Source organism: Ranitomeya imitator, chromosome 3, assembly GCF_032444005.1.
Source record: "Ranitomeya imitator isolate aRanImi1 chromosome 3, aRanImi1.pri, whole genome shotgun sequence".
Taxonomy (NCBI): domain Eukaryota; kingdom Metazoa; phylum Chordata; class Amphibia; order Anura; family Dendrobatidae; genus Ranitomeya; species Ranitomeya imitator.
Window position 1 is genome coordinate 811,722,219 of NC_091284.1, and position 14,458 is coordinate 811,736,676.

General features: G+C 49.8%; 1 protein-coding gene across 2 annotated transcripts in view; it reads right to left on the minus strand.

Annotated features, from left to right (window-relative positions):
* Positions 1 to 14,458, minus strand: part of CCDC81 (coiled-coil domain containing 81) — a 79,021-nt gene that overhangs the window by 45,386 nt on the left and 19,177 nt on the right. For both annotated transcript variants that reach the window (XM_069759278.1, XM_069759279.1), the window contains exons 3-6: positions 14,335 to 14,396; positions 13,415 to 13,571; positions 8,260 to 8,516; positions 6,130 to 6,215 (exon numbers count right to left, since the gene is read on the minus strand). In XM_069759278.1, coding sequence (XP_069615379.1) covers positions 6,130 to 6,215; positions 8,260 to 8,516; positions 13,415 to 13,571; positions 14,335 to 14,396 — 562 coding nt within the window. The remainder of the gene's footprint in view (positions 1 to 6,129; positions 6,216 to 8,259; positions 8,517 to 13,414; positions 13,572 to 14,334; positions 14,397 to 14,458) is intronic.

Consider the following 14,458-nt stretch of genomic DNA (forward strand, 5'->3'; position numbering starts at 1 on the left):
CCGTGTATGAGCGGATGTGACGCTTGGGTCGGTGTGTGATTTATGCACCCATTACAGCATAGGACAGAGGTTGAATGCTGGACTGAGAGTGGGGAGATAGATTAACCCTTGCAGGCACAACCCCAAGTGACGTGTGAGAGCAGGCACGTGACGAATAAGTGACACCACGGAGAAGGGATCCGTGACAATTGGAACAGGGAATACTGGTCATGTGCCTTAAAGACCAGGGAATACTGGTCATGTGCCTTAAAGACCAGAGGTGGTCATGTGCTTTTAAGACCAGGGAATACTGGTCATGTGCCTTTAAGTACGGGTGAAAAATGCAGGGGGAGAGAGCAGTACTTCCTTACCCGGGTATCTGATGCTGCAGAGTCGTTGTGCCCCTTTAATGCAAAACTATTGCCCCTGCGTGTGCCAGCCGGGTGGACCAAGATGGCCACCGGGAGTTGCAGAGGTGTAAAGTCTCGCAGAGAGCGAGAGGCGCCAATTTGGGGGCGGAGCCACATACGCGATATGGGCGGAGCCTCGTGACTTCCATGAATGGGCAGCACGGTGGCGCTGTGGATAGCACAGCAGCCTTGCAGCGCTGGAGTCCTGGGTTCAAGCCCCACTAAGGACAACATCTGCAAAGAGTTTGTATGTTCTCTCCGTGTATGCGTGGGTTTCTTCCGGGTACTCCGGTTTCCTCCCACATTCCAAAGACATACTGATAGGGAATTTAGATTGTGAGCCCCAACGGGGACAGTGATGATAATGTGTGCAAACTGTAAAGCGCTGCGAAATATGTTAGCGCTATATAAAAATAAAGATTATTATTATTAGTAGGCCCAAGCCGGGGCCTAAATTTCTGCAGCCAGTGGGTAGAAGTGACTGGCGTTGGAGTGGCCGAGAAAAGCAAGCGCACCAGTGCCAGGCGAGAAGCACCAGACAAGTGGTTGGAGCCGCCTTAGCGCACCATAGTGCGGGCGCGGCTTCCGGGATGCGGCCTACACATCGGCCGAAGCCAGGGGCTACATTTTTGCAGCCGGCCGCAGCGTTACCTCAGGGAGGGGGGGTCACAGGGAAGCCTGAGGCTGCCTGTCATCATGTGAATATCCCACTACAGGGGCCCATCGTTGACTGGATCCACTCACCATCGGTGCGTGTCCCGGCATGGAGCCGCCGCGGATGACTGGGTTTCAGCGCCGAGGAAATCGCGCTCACCCTACTGTTCTGCTGCAAGTCAGGTATTGCAGCTGGCCGGAGCGTTACCTCAGGGAGGTGGGCCACAGAGAAGCCATGGCTGAGGCTCACCATCGGTGCGCGTCCCGGCATGGAGCCGCCGCGGATGACTGCAGGTCAGGTATTGCAGCGTCGACGGTGCAGGATAGAGCGATAAACCTCCATCCACCATCCCTTTGTTGGAGAGGGACCGTCTGCCTCCTTGTGCCATCCGCTTTCATAGTGGTGGGATAGTGGGGGCTGCTGGGACGCCATGGAGAGGGGCCTCTGTACATCCACGGAGTTCAGTCCCCCAGGTGGACAGGGCCAGTTGTTCAGCATTAGCCTGGCTGGGGAAGAGGGTACGTGGAGGCAACACTCCATGTGCCCATCCGTTCAGGGTGCGGGGAGATCGGTGCCCTTGAAGGGACCTGTCGCCCCTAAGAATCAGCCCAGGTGTAGCATCCCACGTCGCAGGAGAGGATACGGAGAGGCGACACTCGGCGTGCTCGCCTGTTGATGGTTCGGAGAGATCGGAACCTTGAAAGGATCCGTCGCCCCATTCGTGTGTGGAAAGATTAAAAATCAAAAAGATAAAGAGTAAAAATTGAAAAGTAAAATAATAAAGAGTTTTGGGTCTGAATAGCAGACCCGTCCGTGTGCCTCCTGCGGACACTAAGAAGAACTGGTTAGCTGGGAGCCAGCAGGAGGCTGTATACTGCAGGGGAGGAGCTGAGAGCCAGCAGGAGGCTGTATACTGCAGGGGAGGAGCTGAGAGCCAGCAGGAGGGTGTATACTGCAGGGGAGGAGCTGAGAGCCAGCAGGAGGGTGTATACTGCAGGGGAGGAGCTGAGAGCCAGCAGGAGGCTGTATACTGCAGGGGAGGAGCTGAGAGCCAGCAGGAGGCTGTATACTGCAGGGGAGGAGCTGAGAGCCAGCAGGAGGGTGTATACTGCAGGGGAGGAGCTGAGAGCCAGCAGGAGGGTGTATACTGCAGGGGAGGAGCTGGGAGCCAGCAGGAGGCTGTATACTGCAGGGGAGGAGCTGAGAGCCAGCAGGAGGCTGTATACTGCAGGGGAGGAGCTGAGAGCCAGCAGGAGGGTGTATACTGCAGGGGAGGAGCTGAGAGCCAGCAGGAGGGTGTATACTGCAGGGGAGGAGCTGAGAGCCAGCAGGAGGGCGTATACTGCAGGGGAGGAGCCGAGAGCCAGCAGGAGGTGTATACTGCAGGGGAGGAGCTGAGAGCCAGCAGGAGGTGTATACTGCAGGGGAGGAGCTGAGAGCCAGCAGGAGGTGTATACTGCAGGGGAGGAGCTGAGAGCCAGCAGGAGGGTGTATACTGCAGGGGAGGAGCTGAGAGCCAGCAGGAGGGTGTATACTGCAGGGGAAGAGCTGAGAGCCAGCAGGAGGGTGTATACTGCAGGGGAAGAGCTGAGAGCCAGCAGGAGGGGGTATACTGCAGGGGAGGAGCTGAGAGCCAGCAGGAGGGCGTATACTGCAGGGGAGGAGCTGAGAGCCAGCAGGAGGGGGTATACTGCAGGGGAGGAGCTGAGAGCCAGCAGGAGGGTGTATACTGCAGGGGAAGAGCTGAGAGCCAGCAGGAGGGTGTATACTGCAGGGGAGGAGCTGAGAGCCAGCAGGAGGGGGTATACTGCAGGGGAGGAGCTGAGAGCCAGCAGGAGGGCGTATACTGCAGGGGAGGAGCCGAGAGCCAGCAGGAGGTGTATACTGCAGGGGAGGAGCTGAGAGCCAGCAGGAGGGTGTATACTGCAGGGGAGGAGCCGAGAGCCAGCAGGAGGCTGTATACTGCAGGGGAGGAGCCGAGAGCCAGCAGGAGGGTGTATACTGCAGGGGAGGAGCTGAGAGCCAGCAGGAGGGTGTATACTGCAGGGGAGGAGCTGAGAGCCAGCAGGAGGGTGTATACTGCAGGGGAGGAGCTGAGAGCCAGCAGGAGGGTGTATACTGCAGGGGAGGAGCCGAGAGCCAGCAGGAGGGTGTATACTGCAGGGGAGGAGCTGAGAGCCAGCAGGAGGGTGTATACTGCAGGGGAGGAGCTGAGAGCCAGCAGGAGGGTGTATACTGCAGGGGAGGAGCCGAGAGCCAGCAGGAGGGTGTATACTGCAGGGGAGGAGCCGAGAGCCAGCAGGAGGGTGTATACTGCAGGGGAGGAGCTGGGAGCCAGCAGGAGGCTGTATACTGCAGGGGAGGAGCTGAGAGCCAGCAGGAGGGTGTATACTGCAGGGGAGGAGCTGAGAGCCAGCAGGAGGGTGTATACTGCAGGGGAGGAGCTGAGAGCCAGCAGGAGGGTGTATACTGCAGGGGAGGAGCTGAGAGCCAGCAGGAGGGTGTATACTGCAGGGGAGGAGCTGAGAGCCAGCAGGAGGGTGTATACTGCAGGGGAGGAGCTGAGAGCCAGCAGGAGGCTGTATACTGCAGGGGAGGAGCTGGGAGCCAGCAGGAGGGTGTATACTGCAGGGGAGGAGCTGAGAGCCAGCAGGAGGCTGTATACTGCAGGGGAGGAGCTGAGAGCCAGCAGGAGGGTGTATACTGCAGGGGAGGAGCCGAGAGCCAGCAGGAGGGTGTATACTGCAGGGGAGGAGCCGAGAGCCAGCAGGAGGGTGTATACTGCAGGGGAGGAGCTGAGAGCCAGCAGGAGGCTGTATACTGCAGGGGAGGAGCTGGGAGCCAGCAGGAGGGTGTATACTGCAGGGGAGGAGCTGAGAGCCAGCAGGAGGGTGTATACTGCAGGGGAGGAGCTGAGAGCCAGCAGGAGGGTGTATACTGCAGGGGAGGAGCTGAGAGCCAGCAGGAGGGTGTATACTGCAGGGGAGGAGCTGAGAGCCAGCAGGAGGGTGTATACTGCAGGGGAGGAGCTGGGAGCCAGCAGGAGGGTGTATACTGCAGGGGAGGAGCTGAGAGCCAGCAGGAGGGTGTATACTGCAGGGGAGGAGCTGAGAGCCAGCAGGAGGGTGTATACTGCAGGGGAGGAGCTGAGAGCCAGCAGGAGGGTTTATACTGCAGGGGAGGAGCCGGGAGCCAGCAGGAGGGTGTATACTGCAGGGGAGGAGCCGGGAGCCAGCAGGAGGCTGTATACTGCAGGGGAGGAGCCGAGAGCCAGCAGGAGGCTGTATACTGCAGGGGAGGAGCTGAGAGCCAGCAGGAGGGTGTATACTGCAGGGGAGGAGCTGAGAGCCAGAAGGAGGGTGTATACTGCAGGGGAGGAGCTGGGAGCCAGCAGGAGGCTGTATACTGCAGGGGAGGAGCCGAGAGCCAGCAGGAGGGTTTATACTGCAGGGGAGGAGCTGAAAGCCAGCAGGAGGGTGTATACTGCAGGGGAGGAGCTGAGAGCCAGCAGGAGGTGTATACTACAGGGGAAGAGCTGAGAGCCAGCAGGAGGGTGTATACTGCAGAGGAGGAGCTGAGAGCCAGCAGGAGGGTGTATACTGCAGGGGAGGAGCTGAGAGCCAGCAGGAGGGTTTATACTGCAGGGGAGGAGCTGAGAGCCAGCAGGAGGGTGTATACTGCAGGGGAGGAGCTGAGAGCCAGCAGGAGGGTGTATACTGCAAAGGAGGAGCTGAGAGCCAGCAGGAGGGTGTATACTGCAGGGGAGGAGCTGAGAGCCAGCAGGAGGGTTTATACTGCAGGGGAGGAGCTGAGAGCCAGCAGGAGGGTGTATACTGCAGGGGAGGAGCTGAGAGCCAGCAGGAGGGTGTATACTGCAGGGGAGGAGCTGAGAGCCAGCAGGAGGCTGTATACTGCAGGGGAGGAGCTGAGAGCCAGCAGGAGGGTGTATACTACAGGGGAGGAGCTGGGAGCCAGCAGGAGGGTGTATACTGCAGGGGAGGAGCTGAGAGCGAGCAGGAGGGTGTATACTGCAGGGGAGGAGCTGAGAGCCAGCAGGAGGGTGTATACTGCAGGGGAGGAGCTGAGAGCCAGCAGGAGGGTGTATACTGCAGGGGAGGAGCTGAGAGCCAGCAGGAGGGTGTATACTGCAGGGGAGGAGCTGAGAGCCAGCAGGAGGGTGTATACTGCAGGGGAGGAGCCGAGAGCCAGCAGGAGGTGTATACTGCAGGGGAGGAGCCGAGAGCCAGCAGGAGGGTGTATACTGCAGGGGAGGAGCTGAGAGCCAGCAGGAGGGTGTATACTGCAGGGGAGGAGCCGAGAGCCAGCAGGAGGGTGTATACCGCAGGGGAGGAGCCGAGAGCCAGCAGGAGGGTGTATACCGCAGGGGAGGAGCTGAGAGCCAGCAGGAGGGTGTATACTGCAGGGGAGGAGCTGGGAGCCAGCAGGAGGGTGTATACTGCAGGGGAGGAGCTGAGAGCCAGCAGGAGGGTGTATACTGCAGGGGAGGAGCTGAGAGCCAGCAGGAGGGTGTATACTGCAGGGGAGGAGCTGGGAGCCAGCAGGAGGGTGTATACTGCAGGGGAGGAGCTGGGAGCCAGCAGGAGGGTGTATACTGCAGGGGTGGAGAGAACTTTCTTTGTATCACTTAGTGTCGCCTCCTAGTGGCAGCAGCATACACCCACGGTCTGTGTCCCCCAATGAGGCGAAGGAGAAACTACAATTATGTGGATGGAAAAACAAAAGAGTTATGGTTCTTGAGGAAAGGGGAAGAATGAACAAGGCGGAAAACAAAAAATCACCCCTTAAGAAACTTAATAGTTTAATTGTGGACTCAGCTCGTTAGAGAAAAACTGAAGGGTTTTGAAAACGTTTGAGAAGTTGGATGTTTGATCCATGATGGCCGCACCGATGTGTCACAACAGGATCCATTGGAGAAATCAACTTTTGGAAGAGATTAAATAAAAACAGGAGAGTGACCAGAAACTTGAGGGATGAAGATAATTAAGAAGATCATGAAGAAGCCCCAAGACCAAGACATGGGAGCGCAGATCATGGAGGGTCTCTCCTCCTGCCTTCATGGCTTACCTAGGGAACAGAAGGGCGCTGCATGATCGAGGGCGCAGCAGGGGGTCTTCTATGGAGGACATGACAGAATCCGCTGTCCCCGGCCTCTGATAAAGAAGAATATTACAACATTTATGGATTCTCATACAAAGAAGCTAATACAATACCTGACGGATATCTGAAAAGTTTTTCAGGTTTGGGGGCTGCCCAAAATTAGAACAATTTTTTTTTCCCAAACAATAGCGCCACTCTTGTGCATAAGAGGTGTCAGGTACTGCAGTTTAGCCGACCAGTAAAATAAGTTTTCTTTCTTTCAGAAATCTCATCACACATGTCTATTGGTTATTTCTCACATTGCAACTTTTCGACACTGAATCAGTAGTCGGGGGCGGCAGCCATGATCCGTGAAGACCCCTTTAACCCCTTCACGCCGCAGCCCATTTTCGTTTTTGCGTTCGCTTTTTGCTCCCCTGCTTCCCAGAGCCATACATTTTTTTATTTTTCCCTCAATATGACCATGTGAGGGCTTGTTTTTTGCAGGACGAGTTGTACTTTTGAGCGACACCATTGGTTTTACCATATCGTGTACTGAAAAACGGTAAAAAAAATTCCAAGTGCGATGAAAATGCAAAAAAAAGTGCAATTCCACAACTGTTTTTTTGTTTGTTTTTTTTCCATATTCACCATCTGCTAAAACTGCCCTGCCGTTATGATTCTCCAGGTCATTGCGAGTTCATAGACACCAAACGTGTCTAGGTTCCTTTTTATTTAAGTGGCGAAAAAAAAAATCCAAAATTTGTTTTTAAAAAAAAAAGAAATTGCGTCATTTTACGATACCCGTAGCGTCTCCATTTTTCGTGATCTCAGGTCGGGTGAGGGCTTATTTTTTGCGTGTCGAGCTGACATTTTTAAAGATACTGTTTTGGTGTGGATACGATCTTTTGATCGCCCGTTATTGCATTTTAATGCAATGTTGCAACGAACAAAAAAACGAAATTCTGGTGGTTTTACTTTTTTTTTATGCCGTTTACCGATAAGATTAATTCTTTTTATATCTTGATAGATCAGGTGATTCTGAACACGGCAATACCAAATATGTGTATTTTTTATTAACTGTTTTATTTTGAATGGGGTGAAAGAGGGGCGATTTGAAGTTTTATTTATTTTTTTAATTTTTGAAATATTTTTAAAAACATTTTTTTTTTACTTTTCACTCTATAGGAGACTAGAAGCTGCAGTACTTTGATCACCTCTGCTACATACAGGTGATGATCAGATCGCCTGTATGTAGCAGAACGCCGACAACCGGGCGGCACTCATAACAATCCGGCAGTGACAACCATAGAGGTCTGCTGCAGACCCAGCATTGTCATGCCAACCCATAGGCGACCCGCGATCATGTGACACAGGCACCGATGGGAGGGATTAGCGACGCGCTTCCGGCGTGATCACATTAAACATGTGCATTTAACATGTTAACAGCCGCGGGAGGATAGCGATTCCACCTGCGGTTGTTAGGGGCACATGTAAGCTGTACAAAACAGCTGACACGTGCTGGGAAAGATGCGGGTTCAGCGCCGAAGCCCGCATTAATGGGAGAGAAACGACATTCGCCGTAAATGTACGGCGCATGTCATGAAGGGGTTAATCCTCTCTATCTTTTTATCCAGTTCTGTCTCATATTAAAATTAAAACTAACAAATAAGAAGTCTCCTTTGTGTGTCTCGGGAATCAGGCATATTCCCCCCCATCCTCCTCCTCACTGTCCTGTGTGTGGATCTTGGAAGACAGCCTGCAGCAGGAACCTCTCCCCTCTGCTTTATTATTTTTATACTTAATTTTCAAGTTTTGTTTTCTTTTAAGGAGGACTGAAAGAAACTTATCACCTAAACTGAGTACATGGTGGTTGCACCGACCGAGCACTAGCCTTAAAGGGGATCATAGCAGATGAATGGGGGTCCGATGTAAGATGAGTGGCCAGATAGTGGCCATCGCTGCGTTTTTTGTGTATTGTATTGGTGGTCAGACATGAGCACTGCAGCTCCATTTACATGGAGTACAAGGGACCCCCATTCCCATGATTGTCGTGAGCCCCTAGCAATCCAGCATGGTGTATGGTGCTATGGTGGGACAATCCGTCCGCTGACTTACGTTACAGAGGGATCTCACTAAGGTTCCGGTTCCGTCCATACTATTCACAAACTCCTTATAAAACTTCATCTTGACCTTCAGGTCCCGGATCAGCAGAGCTCCGATGCCTTTAAAGGCGAATTCTACGTGTTGTTTAGTAGCGACCGACCTCGAGAAGGCGCCGAGGGTCTCCCTGACGCACGCCTCAATGGTGTCTCTGTTGTAGGGACAGGAGAATGACAGGGCGATGAAATTCAGAGGCACGATCGGGATGTCACCTGGAATCAGAGGAAGGGGATACAGTTTACTAAGTTTCATATATGGCTTATATATATAACAGGACAGACACGTGTCCCCCGACCCTAGTGACAGACCACCACATCCAGGACTGCACATATCTACGCTATCAGTGTCCAAGCTGCATACATCCCGTTAAGTATGAACTAGTGGAAGATCAAACAGGTAATTGCTAACCTCATCCGCTGGGGGCCAACATGTCTAAAAGTTACAGAGCCATATGTCAGGACATAAATCATCAGAGGCCGGGGTCTAATAACATCCCGCCAGTCAATAATGAATCCCATACTGTGCTCTACTGATCTCCAGCTGAACACAAACCAGGACGCATAGCTATTCCTGAGTTACATCCTGTATTATACTCCAGAGCTGCACTCACTATTCTGCTGGTGCAATCACTGTGTACATACATTACATTACTGATCCTGAGTTACATCCTGTATTATACTCCAGAGCTGCACTCACTATTCTGCTCGCGCAGTCACTGTGTACATACATTACATTACTGATCCTGAGTTACATCCTGTATTATACTCCAGAGCTGCACTCACTATTCTGCTGGTACAATCACTGTGTACATACATTACATTACTGATCCTGAGTTACATCCTGTATTATACTCCAGAGCTGCACTCACTATTCTGCTCGCGCAGTCACTGTGTACATACATTACATTACTGATCCCGAGTTACATTCTGTATTATACTCCAGAGCTGCACTCACTATTCTGCTGGTACAATCACTGTGTACATACATTACATTACTGATCCTGAGTTACATCCTGTATTATACTCCAGAGCTGCACTCACTATTCTGCTGGTACAGTCACTGTGTATATACATTACATTACTGATCCCGAGTTACATCCTGTATTATACTCCAGAGCTGCACTCACTATTCTGCTGGTGCAGTCACTGTGTACATATGGTACATTACATTACTGATCCTGAGTTACAGCCTATATTATACTCCAGAGCTGCACTCACTATTCTGCTGGTGCAGTCACTGTGTACATACATTACATTACTGATCCTGAGTTACATCCTATATTATACTCCAGAGCTGCACTCACTATTCTGCTGGTGCAGTCACTGTGTACATATATTACATTACTGATCCTGAGTTACATCCTATATTATACTCCAGAGCTGCACTCACTATTCTGCTGGTGCAGTCACTGTGTACATATATTACATTACTGATCCTGAGTTACATCCTGTATTATACCCCAGAGCTGCACTCGCTATTCTGCTGGTGCAGTCACTGTGTACATATATTACATTACTGATCCTGAGTTACATCCTGTATTATACTCCAGAGCTGCACTCACTATTCTGCTGGTGCAGTCACTGTGTACATACATTACATTACTGATCCTGAGTTACATCCTGTATTATACTCCAGAGCTGCACTCACTATTCTGCTGGTGCAGTCACTGTGTACATACATTACATTACTGATCCTGAGTTACATCCTGTATTATACCCCAGAGCTGCACTCGCTATTCTGCTGGTGCAGTCACTGTGTACATATATTACATTACTGATCCTGAGTTACATCCTGTATTATACTCCAGAGCTGCACTCACTATTCTGCTGGTGCAGTCACTGTGTACATACATTACATTACTGATCCTGAGTTACATCCTGTATTATACTCCAGAGCTGCACTCACTATTCTGCTGGTGCAGTCACTGTGTACATACATTACATTACTGATCCTGAGTTACATCCTGTATTATGCCCCAGAGCTGCACTCACTATTCTGCTGATGCAGTCACTGTGTACATACATTACATTACTGATCCTGAGTTACATCCTGTATTATACTCCAGAGCTGCACTCACTATTCTGCTGGTGCAGTCACTGTGTACATACATTACATTACTGATCCTGAGTTACATCCTGTATTATACCCCAGAGCTGCACTCACTATTCTGCTGGTGCAGTCACTGTGTACATACATTACATTACTGATCCTGAGTTACATCCTGTATTATACTCCAGAGCTGCACTCACTATTCTGCTGGTGCAGTCACTGTGTACATACATTACATTACTGATCCTGAGTTACATCCTGTATTATACTCCAGAGCTGCACTCACTATTCTGCTGGTGCAGTCACTGTGTACATACATTACATTACTGATCCTGAGTTACAACCTGTATTATACCCCAGAGCTGCACTCACTATTCTGCTGATGCAGTCACTGTGTACATACATTACATTACTGATCCTGAGTTACATCCTGTATTATACCCCAAAGCTGCACTCACTATTCTGCTGGTGCAGTCACTGTGTACATACATTACATTACTGATCCTGAGTTACCTCCTGTATTATACTCCAGAGCTGCACTCACTATTCTGCTGATGCAGTCACTGTGTACATATATTACATTACTGATCCTGAGTTACATCCTGTATTATACTCCAGAGCTGCGCTCACTATTCTGCTGGTGCAATCACTGTGTACATACATTACATTACTGATCCTGAGTTACATCCTGCATTATACTCCAGAGCTGCGCTCACTATTCTGCTGGTGCAGTCACTGTGTACATACATTACATTACTGATCCTGAGTTACATCCTGTATTATTCCCCAGAGCTGCACTCACTATTCTGCTGATGCAGTCACTGTGTACATACATTACATTACTGATCCTGAGTTACATCCTGTATTATACTCCAGAGCTGCACTCACTATTCTGCTGGTGCAATCACTGTGTACATACATTACATTACTGATCCTGAGTTACATCCTGTATTATACTCCAGAGCTGCACTCACTATTCTGCTGATGCAGTCACTGTGTACATACATTACATTACTGATCCTGAGTTACATCCTGTATTATACTCCAGAGCTGCACTCACTATTCTGCTGGTGCAGTCACTGTGTACATACATTACATTACTGATCCTGAGTTACATCCTGTATTATACTCCAGAGCTGCACTCACTATTCTGCTGGTGCAGTCACTGTGTACATACATTACATTACTGATCCTGAGTTACATCCTGTATTATGCCCCAGAGCTGCACTCACTATTCTGCTGATGCAGTCACTGTGTACATACATTACATTACTGATCCTGAGTTACATCCTGTATTATACTCCAGAGCTGCACTCACTATTCTGCTGGTGCAGTCACTGTGTACATACATTACATTACTGATCCTGAGTTACATCCTGTATTATACCCCAGAGCTGCACTCACTATTCTGCTGGTGCAGTCACTGTGTACATACATTACATTACTGATCCTGAGTTACATCCTGTATTATACTCCAGAGCTGCACTCACTATTCTGCTGGTGCAGTCACTGTGTACATACATTACATTACTGATCCTGAGTTACATCCTGTATTATACTCCAGAGCTGCACTCACTATTCTGCTGGTGCAGTCACTGTGTACATACATTACATTACTGATCCTGAGTTACAACCTGTATTATACCCCAGAGCTGCACTCACTATTCTGCTGATGCAGTCACTGTGTACATACATTACATTACTGATCCTGAGTTACATCCTGTATTATACCCCAAAGCTGCACTCACTATTCTGCTGGTGCAGTCACTGTGTACATACATTACATTACTGATCCTGAGTTACCTCCTGTATTATACTCCAGAGCTGCACTCACTATTCTGCTGATGCAGTCACTGTGTACATATATTACATTACTGATCCTGAGTTACATCCTGTATTATACTCCAGAGCTGCGCTCACTATTCTGCTGGTGCAATCACTGTGTACATACATTACATTACTGATCCTGAGTTACATCCTGCATTATACTCCAGAGCTGCGCTCACTATTCTGCTGGTGCAGTCACTGTGTACATACATTACATTACTGATCCTGAGTTACATCCTGTATTATTCCCCAGAGCTGCACTCACTATTCTGCTGATGCAGTCACTGTGTACATACATTACATTACTGATCCTGAGTTACATCCTGTATTATACTCCAGAGCTGCACTCACTATTCTGCTGGTGCAATCACTGTGTACATACATTACATTACTGATCCTGAGTTACATCCTGTATTATACTCCAGAGCTGCACTCACTATTCTGCTGATGCAGTCACTGTGTACATACATTACATTACTGATCCTGAGTTACATCCTGTATTATACTCCAGAGCTGCACTCACTATTCTGCTGGTGCAGTCACTGTGTACATACATTACATTACTGATCCTGAGTTACATCCTGTATTATTCCCCAGAGCTGCACTCACTATTCTGCTGATGCAGTCACTGTGTACATACATTACATTACTGATCCTGAGTTACATCCTGTATTATACTCCAGAGCTGCACTCACTATTCTGCTGGTGCAGTCACTGTGTACATACATTACATTACTGATCCTGAGTTACATCCTGTATTATACTCCAGAGCTGCACTCACTATTCTGCTGGTGCAGTCACTGTGTACATACATTACTGATCCTGAGTTACATCCTGTATTATACTCCAGAGCTGCACTCACTATTCTGCTGGTGCAGTCACTGTGTACATACATTACATTACTGATCCTGAGTTACATCTTGTATTATACCCCAGAGCTGCACTCACTATTCTGCTGGTGCAGTCACTGTGTACATACATTACATTACTGATCCTGAGTTACATCCTGTATTATACCCCAGAGCTGCACTCACTATTCTGCTGGTGCAGTCACTGTGTACATACATTACATTACTGATCCTGAGTTACATCTTGTATTATACCCCAGAGCTGCACTCACTATTCTGCTGATGCAGTCACTGTGTACATACATTACATTACTGATCCTGAAGTATATGGATCAGTAATGTAGTGTATGTAACGGTACGGTAATTCCTGGATGGATGATACTCACCCGATGTGAATACCTTGTTGAACTTTAATCCATGGAGTTGGATGAGTTTTTCTGACAGCAGGAACACCGGCCGTTGTACGATGATGAACTTGTTGTTGCCGACATCCAGCTTCTGTCTGGAGAGAGTAAATGTCCCCAGTCCTGGAATCTGGACCCCCTAAACAGACAGATAGGTATAAGAACCGGGCACAGATATGGGGCACACTGTGTCCTGCTAACATCACATCTATTACCAGAGCTTTAAGGCCCCCACACGCTTCCTTAGGCCTCTTTCACACTTCAGTTATTTGGCGTCAGTCTAAAACCGCCATTTTCCTCAAATAACGGATCCGTCATTTTTTTTTGACGGATCCGTTATTTTCCCATAGACTTGCATTAGTGACGGATTGTGACGGATGGTCGTCCGTTCCATCCGCCATGCGACGGATCCGTCGAAATTTGGCGGACGTTTTCTGAAAATAGACGGACATTGGAACGTTTTTTGTCAACGCCGAAATGGCGGATCGCGACGGATCCGTCGCGTCCGCCATTCCATGGAATGGGCGCCTATGGGCGACGGATCCGCCGCAACCGTTTTTTCGGCGGATCCGTCGCCCCAATCCGTTTTTTCAATTGCGCATGCTCCAAAAAGTAGATACTTCTCCCAGACAACCCCCGAGTAACGGATCCGTCAAAAAAATGGATCCGTTAGAACCGTTTTCGCAACAATTGTGACGGATCCGTCAATCTGTCACTATGTCCGTAGTGACTGACACCAAAAAACTGAAGTGTGAAAGAGGCCTTAGTTGTCTAAATGCAAGAACAGAACAACCCAAAGAAATGTGGACTTATCGGGGGGTCGTGTGGAGATCCTGGACTCCTGTGCACACATGGCGGCAATGCCGTATACTAACAACGATGGCGCTATGGAGTCACATCACCTTCTGCAGAGACATCTGATGCTCCACGAAGTCCGAGACGGAAGCCCAAATGGCACAAACATCTGCAAGAAACACAGAGTGATAAACTCCCGGGAGCTCAGGGGATTTGATATTCAGCATTTTT